General features: G+C 43.2%; 1 protein-coding gene across 4 annotated transcripts in view; it reads left to right on the top strand.

Annotated features, from left to right (window-relative positions):
- UEVLD (UEV and lactate/malate dehyrogenase domains) overlaps positions 1–13,401 on the top strand; it is a 367,733-nt gene that overhangs the window by 201,313 nt on the left and 153,019 nt on the right. For all 4 annotated transcript variants that reach the window (XM_085648047.1, XM_085648046.1, XM_085648048.1 and 1 more), the window contains exon 5: positions 9,254–9,389. In XM_085648047.1, coding sequence (XP_085504173.1) covers positions 9,254–9,389 — 136 coding nt within the window. The remainder of the gene's footprint in view (positions 1–9,253; positions 9,390–13,401) is intronic.

The following is a 13,401-nucleotide window of genomic DNA, read 5'->3' as shown; positions in this document are numbered from 1 at the left end:
TAAGGAGGCCCCTCTTACCCAAAGTGCCGCCATGCCCCTGTCCCGCACTGTGGGCCTACCTCATCTGGGCTCCTCTGGTCACCCTCCTTGTAGGTGGAAGGCTATGACCGGTGCTCCCACCACGTGAGTCTTAGTCAGGGGGCACCAGCAGACAGCACGGCCACAAACTGTCGGCAGAGTCCTTTAGGGCCCTCCTGGGCTTTCGCAGAGCCAGCAGCCCTGCGGTGGTGCTGTAGCTGTTTTCTCTCCCGAGGAGTCCTCGGCAGGTCACTGCAACAAAGCCCCCACCGAATCGCAGAGGCTGGGACTGTCACATGGCTGCACCTCGGGTCAAGATGCGAGGCGGGCGCAATGCCGGGACCCTGCAGGCCAGGGAGCCCGGCCCGGAGCCACCTCTCTCCTATCCCAGACGACACCCCCCCCCCCCCCCCCGCCGGCCCACACTGCCCGTCTACCTGCCGGGTCTCCCACCAGGTTAGCCCTCGTTGGCCTGGGTATCCCCTGTCCTGCTCACATGAGGAGGCAGTCACATGATAACAGACAGATTTAAAGGCTTGGTGAGGCGGAGTGCACCTAGGAAGCGTCCGCCATGATGGTTCACCAAACCACGCGCCTCCCAACAACTTCATTTTTAATGAAGACATCAACCTGTATCAGGACTAAGTGACAGGATTGATACCTTGTCATCTTTAGAAAAATGAGAGTACCTTAGTTGTTTTGTTTCTGGTTGGGAGTATTGTAGAGCTCTGGTTTGCATCAACGATCATGCTGCTGTTCCAGTGGGCTAAATCCCTTCGAATCCTATTGCATTTTTCATACCAAAAGCATTACTCGGAGTCATGTGTCTTCCCACACATTACTCTGGGTACACAGCATCAGTCTTTTTGAGGAGGGTTTTAGGCTTCAATTTTGGGATGATAGAGACTGGCTCTGATACATTTGATTTTCAGTAACTTGTGGATCTCTTTCATGCTCTTGGATATGAACCCAGTACTTGAACCTGCAAGTACTTTTTTTGGGAAGCCACCCATGTAAACCCATGTGGCAGAGCAGTGACTGCTTTTGCTGTAGTCATGGTTCTAACTGGTGTGGCCACTGGGATACTGAGTGTCGACCATTACCAGCATATATTTGTTTCCATAACATGAGGGTTCAGGGAATCAAAAATGTCCATTTTGACTTGAACTATACTGGGAAAACTAAATAGGAGTGCTTATGGTGCAGCATTCTCACCATAATTCTGTCAGTTTTCCAAATGCCTGACAGTGATATCCTATGTGTTGTAGATCTCTGCCCAGTAAAACATAGAGACCACTCTAAACGATCTTCTGAAAAGCTATTATTGGAGACCTCTGTGACCTGGGAACAAATAGCATGAGAAGGCAAACATTGTTCCCAGGTTTCAGTTTTGTTCAGTGCAGTACAATAGACTAGTTTACTACACAGATTTGGATGTTGTTGGGTATGTCCATCAATGTGGCCGTTTGATTGTTTATCAAAATCATGAGAAAGGGTTGGGTCCTTTTTAGTTGCTTCTCCAAGGATTGAGGTGGTTGTCCTCAATAGCTGCAGAGAGACAGGTACTGCTTACCAAGTCAAATCTCAGTTACCTGTGAGTGGCACAAATTGAACTATAAATAAAGACATTTACAAAAGGGCAAAACTACTAAACTTGATCTTCACCCAATAAAACACCCAAGGGACTTATTGTGTGTTCTACCTGCTGGTAACCGGGACCTTGAGTTGGTGAAATGAACTCACATTTCTCTCTCTCTTATCCCATTACCCGTCTTCTGCTCATTCTGGGCTTTACCAAAGTGCAGATAGTTCATGTGGCTTTGAGATGACTCATACATGGCTGACTCTTTTGAGTTGTGTTTGTGAAGATAGGGCCTTAATGTTGTTGCAGGGCCTGATAAAAATCTGCAAACATACTGACACCTTCCTGCATAGTAACTCTAGCTTGTTGTATATTCAGGTTTGCATCTTTCTCATTTAGACATCAGGAGCCAGTTCTTGGTAGACGAAGTTGAGTTATTTTCTTTGGAGTCTTCTGAGGGTCACAACCACTGATTAAAGAAGAATAAAAAGAGAACGTGGTGTCTTCTCAGAGCTTACTTATTTCAACATGCCTGTAGCCAGGCACGTTCAGGGTCTACACTCAGTCCTTGCAATAAGTCTTTCTTTACATGTGGCATTGAGGGACTTCTGCAAGGGAGGCAACCTCTAGTGGAGCAAAGTAATGGGGCAGGTCCTATTGATTCTGTGCTAGTTGGCTTGCCGAGCCACCCTATCAAATAGCGCAAAGAAGGTTGCGCCATTGATGATGCTTGCTAGGAGTTGTTGGCCTTTTGGCAGGCAAAGTGAAAGGCTTTGTTGTTCTTCTCAAACGCTACTGCTTCTTGTCACTGTCTGTTCTTGGTCTCCTATTACTTGTTCTTACGGTTGTTTCGGCTTCTACGTGAGACTTAAGACAATTGCTCCATATGCTCGCAATGTGTCAGTCATCCGCACTTTTGATATTTTGAAATGTAGTGGGACGATCAATGAGAAGACTATATAAGGAATTGGAGTGTTTTCTCTAGTTGTTCTTTTATTGCCAGATAGTTAAGCCGTAGAAGAAAGGGGATCTAAGCATTTCCTTGGGCACTGCATTCTGTGTATGGGACCTTTGCTCTTTGTGGGTCTAGCACACTTGGCAGTGGTGCTTGCTTTTTTCTTTCTACAAGATTGTTAATGTTTCTGTCTTTATGTCGTGTCAAGTTACAGGCAAACATCTAAACTGCAATGAACAGTATAAATCCAGATATCTCAGTTGTGCCTATCCCATATTCTTTATAAAGCTCTTTGAGATCCTTTTCAATTGTGTCTGTGCTTTATTAAAATGAATACAGGCCATCCTTTTGGTGTAGAGGTAAGTGGAAAGTTCATCGATATGCCATACAGCCCCTTTCACTGGCACAGTGAGGACCGCCTTACCGTTGAGCTGAAATATAAAACGGGAAGAATGTTAGGGAGATGTTAACTTCTGGATTCTTGATTAGTTATATTTTTCACTCTCTGGTTTTGAAATATTGCACAAGATATAACAGCTTCCCATTAGAAACTAAATATAAACTAAACAGTGACTGAAATTCTCTGAACTTCTAACAGAGGTGTATGTGACTGCAGATTCTGAAATGCCTGAGTTTGGTGTGCCCATTTGTTGCAAGTGTCTGTATACAGTTGTCACAAGTCTAGACTCATGTAAAACCTTTGTACCAGGAATGTTCTTCGGTTAATTCTTGACTTCTCCTGAAGTACCCTGCTATGTGTGCTGTTTTGCTGACTTTCCATTTGAGTTGTAGAGAGGCTATTAATTTTCTTGTACATTTTTAATCTCCGCTTCCTATGACTTTGTTCCTATTCTGTTCTATTCTAGCAATTTGTAAGGAACGTGCTATCGCCCAGAAGGCAATCCTGGCTCTGTAGGGATTGCTAGCCTTATAGAAAAGGATACCATATATCGTGGTATTAAATAGACAGTTTTTTAAAGCTGTGCAGAGGAAAATAAAGTTTATTAAGTCAGTGTAACCCAAAACCGCAAATGAAGACAGGAAAGAAAACGAGCACCTACCTTCCTTTATAATATAACCCTTGGGCAAACTCAGCAGTCTGCGAGAAGAAGACCTGAGTGGGTAAAGAGTATATTCTTTACTGACCTACAGTAATATGATAGATGTAATATCCCCAGTTGAACCAGTCGGAAACAGGTTCATATTGGTACTGCTTGTGGTGATGTCAGTGTCCCATTCTTCCTCCTCAAAGCCCCCAGATCTACCTCCCAACTATCTTTCAACCCTTGGAAGTCATCCGGCGAGTTATTTATTATTTTTGTATAGATCAGAGAAACTGCCTTCTTCCTAAGAGGTCATTTAATACCCTGTCCTCCAATGGGAAGTATTCAAATAGCTCTGTGTCCTTTGACATGCGACTCATTAGGGCATGTCTAGTCTACATTTACAGAAGCCTCTCAGTGGCAGGTATTTTTTATTAATGCTGCAGGTCTCTAAATTAAATTATCTCAGTGCCCGCCCATTTGTCATCCAGTTTCCTTATTCCAAATTGGTCCAAGCCTTGGAAACTTTCAGGTTTGCCTATCGACTCCAGCATATCACTGGCCTACAGTGGGCTTTCCCCGAGGAATCTATTGGCATCTCTGATATCACTGTTGATGTATGGTTCAGCACCTTTGGAGTGCTGCTAGGTAGCCAACTGCATTGCCCAGTAGTATTTAGTGACATTAGGCAGTGTTGTAGTGCCATAGTATTTCCTTCACATCCACTTCCCAAAAGCTATCTGTGGTGCTCCACCATTCCAAAGAATTAGTCAGAGCTCCGCCTCTAATTTCTGGAAGAAACTGCTTGAGATTTTGAAAGGGGCGTTCTAGAGAACATATAAGAATATTTTGAAAACGGCCACCCTACTAAGTAGTGAGAGCTGCAGAACCCTCCAATGCTCAACGTCCCTCCAATATCTTTCTAGTAATTTGTAGAGGTTGTTCTCCAAGAAGCCCTCCCTATCTGCTATGATGTAAATACCCAGGTATCAAAGCCCTAGTGAGTAACTTTCACTAGACAATCTCTCGGAAAGCTAGGAAACTTGCCACTTAAGGGATACAGATGTGAATTTTCCCAGTCTATTCGGTATCCTGAGTATGTCCTGTAGATTTCAAATAGTTGTAGCAATCTGTCGACTGTCTATACTGGTTCTGCTATGTATCATCATAGAGCGATACTCTTTACTTCTAAGTGCTCTCCCAGCTCATACCCCTAATCAAAGCATCCTCTCTGACCCATGTTGCCAAAGGTTCCAGTGCTAACGCAATTATCATCGGCGATAGAGGGCACCTCTTCCTCGTTTCCTGCCTAGTTGGATGGTGTTTGACAGCTCTCCATTCACCTGTGTTCTACCCAGTGGGCAAGTACACAGAAGCCTGAATCAACTCTTGTATTGCATTCTAAAGTTTTTCCGAAACTCCAAAAATGTAGGTTCACTCTAGAGTGTCAAATGCCATTCTTGTGTCTAGCGACTTCACAGCTGTTGGCTCATATATTGTCTTTCAGTATTTTATGCTTCCATACAAATTCCTCAGGTTGAGTTTCATTCACATTAGGCATGAAGCCAGATTCGTCTGGATGGACCAGAGCTAATATTACCCACTTTATTCTCAATGCCAATACTTTCGCAATGATTTTAGCCTCTACGCAGATTCGTCTGGATGGACCAGAGCTAATATTACCCACTTTTTTCTCAATGCCAAAACTTTCGCAATGATTTTAGCCTCTGCGTTCAATAATGAAATAGACCTTTACGAGGCACATTCATCCTGATGTTTGCAATCTTTGAGTATCCCTACTATAGTGGCGACCCGCTGGTCATAGAAAGCTGACCCTGCTTTCTGGCTTCTTCAAACATGTGCAACATATGGGCGGATAGTTTGCTTGCCATGTTGTTATATAGTTTTATAGGCAAACCGTTTGGACCCGCAGATTTACCTGATTGCATGTCCCTAATAGCCTTGGCAGTTTTATCAACTGGCAGTGGGGCATCTGGTACTTGTCTGTTCTCAGTTGTAAGTCATTAAACTCAGCAACGTCCTCTGGAATCCTTCCCTTTTCAGGCATGTACACCTGTCGATAGTAATCTGCCAAGGTTTCTGCCATGTCCCTGTCTTCCCTTATCATTTGCCCCTAGCTTGACCTCCCCTCTGGCACCCAGTTTCCTCTAGAATCTCTGAATTCCAGCTAAGCCAGTAGCTTTCCAGACTTGTTGCCCATCTCATATAGCCACCATTGGGAGGCGCAGAAAGTAGCGCATGCACCATTTCCAGCCATACTCCTATTGCATCAGTCGAAATCAATTATCCTCCTCCTCATTCTGAGCCAGACATTTTGACTTTTCTAGTTAGAGTATTTCTGTTTATTGCCTGTCCTCTTATTAAGAAATTGGTCAGTCGTTTTGCGCAATTTCTCAGTGAGTTCTGTATTCTCAAGGTACCACTGGTCTATAAACCATCCCTGTCTGGTTGTGCATTTCCTGCTCTGTAGTTCCACCCACATGAGGGAATGGTTTGAGATACTCCTGGCCACGAGCCATTCATCTTGGAATCATGCTGTATAAACGATCTGTGCTAAAAAATAGTCCACGCTGGGCCAGCTTTTATGCTCATACAAAAAAACTGTATACTGCCTTTCAGTAGAGTTAGGGGCTCGGCATATAATTGTGAGGCCCATCACCTCCAATAATTGTGACAACGGCTCCCTCGTTCCCACCTCTAATTTAGGCTTGTCTCCGCCTAGCTCTTCGTTAGCTACCATATTCAGATCCCACCCCAATACTAGGATTACCTCTGGGACTTGTAGGAGCAGGGAGCCAACCTAGTTCAACACTGGCAAATGTAGATTTGATGGTGTGTAGACTGAGCAGAGGTGGACTATCCTTCCATCCCATGTTCTTGACTGTATCCCATATCTACCTGGATCATAAACTGTTTTTTGGGGATCATATAGTACAGATTTTTTTATCTGAATTCCCACCTCCCCTTTGAGGTGAGTCTCTTGTACCATGACAATTTCTGGTCTATGCCTGTTGAGGAACTGCAAGGCCAATCCCTTCTTAATTTTGCCACCCACTTCATTGACATTACAGGAGAGTTTGGATGTAGTAGTATTAGCCATCAGGTTTGATTTTGCTCACTTCCCATCTTACCTCAATTATGGCCCTACCTTGGTGGATTTTAGAAGTTCCCATAGGAATGGGTTGTCCCCCTCCGCCCAGCTCTTCACCATGCCCTAGAAGTGATGCAAAGAACAAAAAGCTTGTGAACATCTGTTGCTGTTGTCCCAACATCCGTGTCTCCATCACCAAATAACTTGTCTGAACTAGTTGTGCCAAAAAAGAGTCATTAATCGCCACTTATCCGACATTGAGTCTTGTGAACCTTGCAGATTGCAAAGTATCCATTCATCTGCCAAGCACAACCCTCTACAGAGTCATCTGATTTAATGTTATGGGCAGGTCTGCAACCTTCAGTCCATTCCCAGGCCTCCTCCGCAGTCCCAAAGTGCCATGTCTTTCCCTCAGTGATTACCCGAGGCGGGCAGTAAGCATCATCATGTATTTTGAATCTTTGTCTCGGAGGACCTTTTTGACCTCTGCAAAACTGTGCCTTTGCCTCTGTACCATTAGTGTGAAGTCAGAAAAGAGGCAAACTGTTGCATTCTCAAACTGGATGTGTTCCATCTGCCAGACTGTTTGGAGAACCGCATCCCAGTCACGATAGTTGAAGATCCTTTCTATGCTAGTGCTGAGAGGCTCAGTGGTTTTTTTTGGGGGGGGGAGGGGTGGAATATCTGCTCTCTCTATAGTAAATGTCTTCAATAGGCCCTGTGGTTTGAGGGTGTTCAGTATGAAGTACTCCTGAAAGAGTTCAAACCGGGCCCTTCCGCTATCTCCACGACGCCTACCACTCTAATACTGTCCCTTCTTGAGCACACCTCATAGTACTTAATCCCCACCATTATTTGCATGTTTTCTTTATGCAGTCTGTGCATTTGTTCCTTCAGGGTTGTACCATTATCTGTCAGTCTCCACAGATTTTTCTATCTCTGTGACTCTGTTGCCAGTTTTCAGAAAGTCTGCCATAGGTTGACCTCTAATGTCACAGAGTGAATCTTTGGTTCCAGAAAACGCCTGACTTCATGTGTGGCTTCTATTATGTCCCTAAGGGAGGGTTCTGGGACCCTGTGATAACCACCTCCCCAAAGAAGTCCAGAGTAGTTGGCGAAGAGGCCTCCACATGCAGTCTCTGCACCACATATTAAGCCATCTTATTTTGTTGACCTCCTCTGCCACCTCACCCAGCACCATGCCAGGCCATAGTAAGTCGTTGAAATGTTGATTTTCCCCTCTCCACCTTCAAGTGTCCCAGTCTATAGGCCCTCAGGATTTCTAATTTGCCACCGGGAAGATGATCTGATATGTATGGTGTTACTCATCTCCGCCTGCCACTGTGGGCAGAGGAGGAACCTCCTTTCTAAGCCACACTTGTAATCCCCCTTCTAGTAACCTCTCGGTTTTCAATTCCTCCAATGCGGAATCTTGGCCTGCTGTCACTTATGGTCCATCCCAATACAGGCAAGGAAGGTGGGGAGGGCACCTTTCCACATATCTTCTTTTATTGTCCTTTATGATCTGCAGGTCCTCCTAGTTTCATGGGTGGGTAAGAGGGAACATTGAGAGCGCTCCCACTCCTCTCTGATGGCCCCCGAAAGAATCCGCTGGTTGTGGGCCAATATGTTCCTCGTTAAGTTGATGGTAACCATGCAGGAAGCAGAAAAACTCAAGGGCGGAGAGCAGGTAGATGGACTGACTCTTGCAGCCTCTCTACTGCTACCAGGATCTTCTGCCGCTCACATTGACAGTTTGCTGTGTCTTTGCTTCGGCGGGGGAGAGCCCTCCCCCCTCTCTCCTCTGATGGCTTCTCATACAGTTTGTGGTCCTTTATGCCAACCTTAGTCTTGTCAGCCACATTGGCACCCTTGCCTCCTCCTCTCTGGCAATCTCCTCCACAACGGAGTCAAAATCTCAGAATAAGAGAAGTCGGGGGAGGAAGCAACTCCTCACAACCCTCCTCAAAAGTCGCCACCAAGGCCAGGCCCAGCCACATCATTATTCTGGGATCTTGATGACTGGAGAGAGAAGTGAAATATGGTGGAAGTTGCTGATTCGGCTCATGCCTTTTACCTCTAACACATTGGACTGACGCTGATATCAATGATCGTAAAAGCTACTGTTACAGAATTACCTAAGAAATAGCAAATACGATTGTAATATTCTTATTTTTGTATTCCTTTAGCCTATTCAACATCCATTATATTTTTGAAGGTGTGGCCCAAAATAAATAATACCAAACAGAGAATTAGGATTGCTTTCAGCACGTATCCTGTGGAATAGCAAGCTGTGCTTCCAAAGCCATTTCTTATTGGCGTAATTTGTGTCACAATCTACAATAGATCTAATTCTTTCTGAGACCGAATCTACAATCTTTTTGACATCCTACATTATAAAGCAATGTAAATGTGTTTGTGATACTTCTGAGTTACATGTTTTAGCACGTTTCTGAAATCATTGTGAAAAATTGTTGTTTTTCCGGTTTGCAAAATAATTATGAACACTGTAGTTAACTGCTCTTATTTTTGTTGTTTTACAGCCAAAGTCAAATATCATTGGTTTGATTCATGAAATGATTGCCAAATTTAATGAAGAGCTTCCTATGTATTCGCTCTCAGCTGCTGATGCGCAAGAGAAGTTTGAACTTCTGTCCTATATTTCAAAAGTCACTGAAGGTGAGTCATTTTCTGAGCTCTTTAAATAAACTGCAGACTCTGAGATTAAAATAATTCAGACTCAGTATCTCAAGTAATAACAACAGTTGTGATTCTAATTCTTTTTGTCTCTTTAGTTTAGGTATAAATAAGGTAGTAATGTTTCTTAAACCGTGGACACAGAATTAAAAACGTACGCAAGAGTTTTCCCCTTTTGCTACAGTATACATTTGGTCTAGCTTAAAATGTTGTAAAAAAACACCCCCCTTCTAAGTCTTTTGAACAGTCTGCCTTATTTTATATAAAAAGGTATTCTTATTGTATTCCACAACAAGCAATGCATTCTGTTTTGGACAAATCACATTAAAATATGTTCCTATATCTCTGAACTGGTTGCAGCTTCTTTCAAAGTCACAAATCAAAGCTAATTAAAACTCTAAATTTGCAGCATCAAATATAAAAATTCTATTTGTGCAGTTTTTCAAAATGGCATCCAGATGCCACACGGTTAAATGGGCAACTAAAAGGATAAACTCCCCGCATGGAATAAGTCACGCAATTTAAATTAAATAAACCTGTGTTCAGTCCCTGCTAACGTGACCCAAAGCAGTCTCGCATAAATCAAAAGCAATGTGTAAAGTATTTAAACAGTGCATAACCAGTAGAAAGTCACACAAAACACGTAAAAAATTACAATCCATTGTAAAATAAAGAGAAACATTTTATGAGTAAAATAAGATCAAAATTATAACAAACCAATAAGGAGACCTGGATAGATAAAATTAAAAAAATGTAAGTGAATATAGCACCAAAAAAGCACAAAGCGTAGGGGTAGACTGATAATCTAGGCGTACACTCTAGCACAGCAGGTAGATTGATCCCGGTGAAAGTTTGGAAGTCAAGCAGTTTGAAAAGGTTTCCAAGTCCTAACGCAGAAAATGACTATAACTTTTTGAGAAGAAAAATGCTTCCTGTGCTTGCTGCCACTGAAATTGTAGCCACTGCGGTAGAACCAAAGGGTGTCTACTTGAAGCATGTTTATCCTGCTGGAGGCCTGGAGCTCTCCAGATTTTTTACAGAAAATTCCCAACTCGGAATGGGACTTGGTAATTTTTTCAGAGGTGCTGTGATTCTTGCTGGAAGGAAGTTGAAATGTAATCCAATGCGATGAAACTGCTGGTCAGGGTCTTTTTCCCTGTAGGTCTCCCTGTAGCTCTGGAGGAAAGGTTTTTCAAAGTTTCAACACTTTATTCTGGTGCCCAAACATGCACAAGAGTACACTTCTAAGCACCCCAGGGTTTCACTGGGGGGGCATTTAAAGACTCTCAGGTTATCAGGCTGTGGCCAAAAGCCTTTTCCTGACATTTCCAGGAAAAGGCCTGTTGCAGGTTGATGTGCACCTATAAATACATATGCCGTCAGCCAACTGACCCTTAGACTCTAGCTCTTTTTGCTGAGTACATGAGGGAGCAGGTCCAGCACTTCAAGGCTCCTCTCAGGTAACATACCACAGGTAAGTCCTCCACTTATCTTCTGCAGGTCCAACAAGTGTTCTTAACGGGATTCCTGGGGATGCCACATTTATGCCTGGCACCAGCTAGTGAGTGGGGGTGACTCCTGTGTGCTCTCTAATTAATGGACTGAAAGTTCCTGGGGCCAACCCTACCCGTGTTTTCAATAGTTCCTGTTAGTCCCAATGCAAACAATGTGTGCACACCCAGAGTTGTGGCAGGATAATGAGCAGTCATCTCCTCTGCAGTCACACGTAACTAGTTCTGGGGGAAAGTTTACCTCCCACTGGATTTGGTGCCAACCTGACTATGGGGAATATAAGCTGGGGCTTTCCAAGTGTCATCTAACAATTACTTGTGACATGGCATACCCCTTTGAAGGTAATTAAGTTCTTGGACCCACCCCAACTGGTCTTCCTGCCAGGGGAAGAAAACCACCTCCCTACTCCCTCTTCCCCCTCCCCCCACCAGCCACTGTCTTTGCTTTGGGAACGTGTTTTTTTTTTTTTTACATCTTTCAGTCAGCCAGGTTCAACCAGATCAGTTGATGGACAGCTTATGAAAATTATCCTTCAGCAGCTTCAGACAGGGTAAAGGTAACTTCCTAAAAGTTATATTTCCATTATATTTAATCAAAATCCAACTTCACTATTAGATTGGGTTTTCAATAAATACACTAATAAATATTTTTAACTGGTACAGGTCAAATGTTGTAGATTGAATTGTATAATTTATACTTTGACTTTTCCTGTGTACCAGTTACCGCCTGACTAGTGATAGTATCGTTTTGGGCCTTGTCTCTGGGGGGACGACATTTCTAATGTCACACGTGTTCCACTTTTGAATATTATGCACCCTAGCTTGTGGGCAACAAGGTATGCTTAAGGATGGCTTGTTTAATATTTTTAATCCGGTTTTCCTACCTGTCAAAGGGTGATTTTGACATGTCTGGGCAACAGGATTCAACTGCTGCTGTAGGGCTACACAGGGTAGACACGAAGTCATGTTTCTGCTGCACTATAGGGGATGGCACAATAGGAGCTGCAGTGCACTAGTATAATCTAGCATTTCACACCGGGGGTGTATTTTCGCACCATATATTCTGGACTTGTAGCATAGTTAAATGTGCCAATCGGGTTTTAAGCCAGTTTTGACATGTTTTAGGGGTCATAACAATACACTGGCCACTGGATAGCCGTTGTCTCAGTGTTTGAGTTTAAGATTGCTTGCAGCAGACTCCCCACCCCCAAAAATCAAATATTGAAGGTGATTACCTAAAAAAGAGTCACTTTGCAACTGCAGAAATCTATTGTCAGCCTAGTAGAGGTGCCACAGTTGTGCTGGCAAACATCTCCAGTCCTCCTGGATGCTCTCTTGTAGGTACCTGCAGGTATCTCTATCACAGTCTTTTCTGTTCACATTCAATGTACTGCACCTCCCAACAAGTGGTCCAAGTCACTCATGCTTTATTGATGATCCATCTTTTTGACAGTTGTGACCGCAACTTTATTGCTATGCCTTTTATTGTTGCTGCTTTTTCCACTTCTCTCTCATGTACTGCAGGGCTTATATCACACTTTTGCATGTATCATCTCTGTGTAATCCACACTCAGATCGGTGCATCATTGACCAGAAGTATTTTTAGTCTGTCATCTTCATCCTCTACCTAAGTTTGTGCCTGTCCTAAAGCATTGACCACTGCTCCCTAACTTGACTAAATATATGGCTAGGAAGAGGATTGTACACTGTTTTGGTGTCATTGTCTAGATAAAGAATAAGGAATATTTCCCTCACCCTGCTTCTGAAGTTGTTTGCTAAGGTCATTAGACCCATACATTTCCCATATTCACTGAAGGGAAATTTACAATGTAGGGAATCTTCAAGAAGTTCTACAACCTTGTTTAATGCCCTTGGCAGCGCTCACTGTAGGTTGTTTGTCAAGTCAAGAATAACTTTATTCGGTTAAAGTTAAGCATATAAGTGTGACATTCAACAAACACACATAAAAAAATTGCATAAAAGATACAATAAAATTATATAGCTCACATATTTCAAGATTTTCAAACAGGTTTAAAATGGACTACTAAGAATAGACACCAGAATTTGATTACATTTCATATCGTTTCCTTATTGATAACGCCTTCCTAATAAAACTTAAAACTGCCGTGCAGATTACTTCAGTGGACAAGGATAATAAAAAGTTAAAACCGTCCTGTAAAGTACATGATCTAATGTTTTTTAAGAGTGGTATAAGAAACCGAACTGTTGGGACCTTGTAAAGTGTGCAAAAAAGGGTAAAGTGCAGGGTGCTTTGTTGGGACAGGTTGTCACAAGGGCAAGGTGTAAGATTAGTGCACCATCCGACCTGTTTAGGGAAAGCCCCTAAAAAGTGCAATGTGCAGACCCTAAATCTGGTCAGCAGAAATCTAGATTGTACGTTCATGGTAAAAGACAAATTAAATTGCTGGTATAAAACAGGCTGCTCAGTATCAGGTAGCCGCCTTGCTGGCTGCCGGCGATTG

Source organism: Triturus cristatus, chromosome 3_2, assembly GCF_964204655.1.
Source record: "Triturus cristatus chromosome 3_2, aTriCri1.1, whole genome shotgun sequence".
Taxonomy (NCBI): Eukaryota; Metazoa; Chordata; class Amphibia; order Caudata; family Salamandridae; genus Triturus; species Triturus cristatus.
Note: the sequence above shows the minus strand (reverse complement) of the source record. Positions and strands in the feature narration are given on the sequence as shown.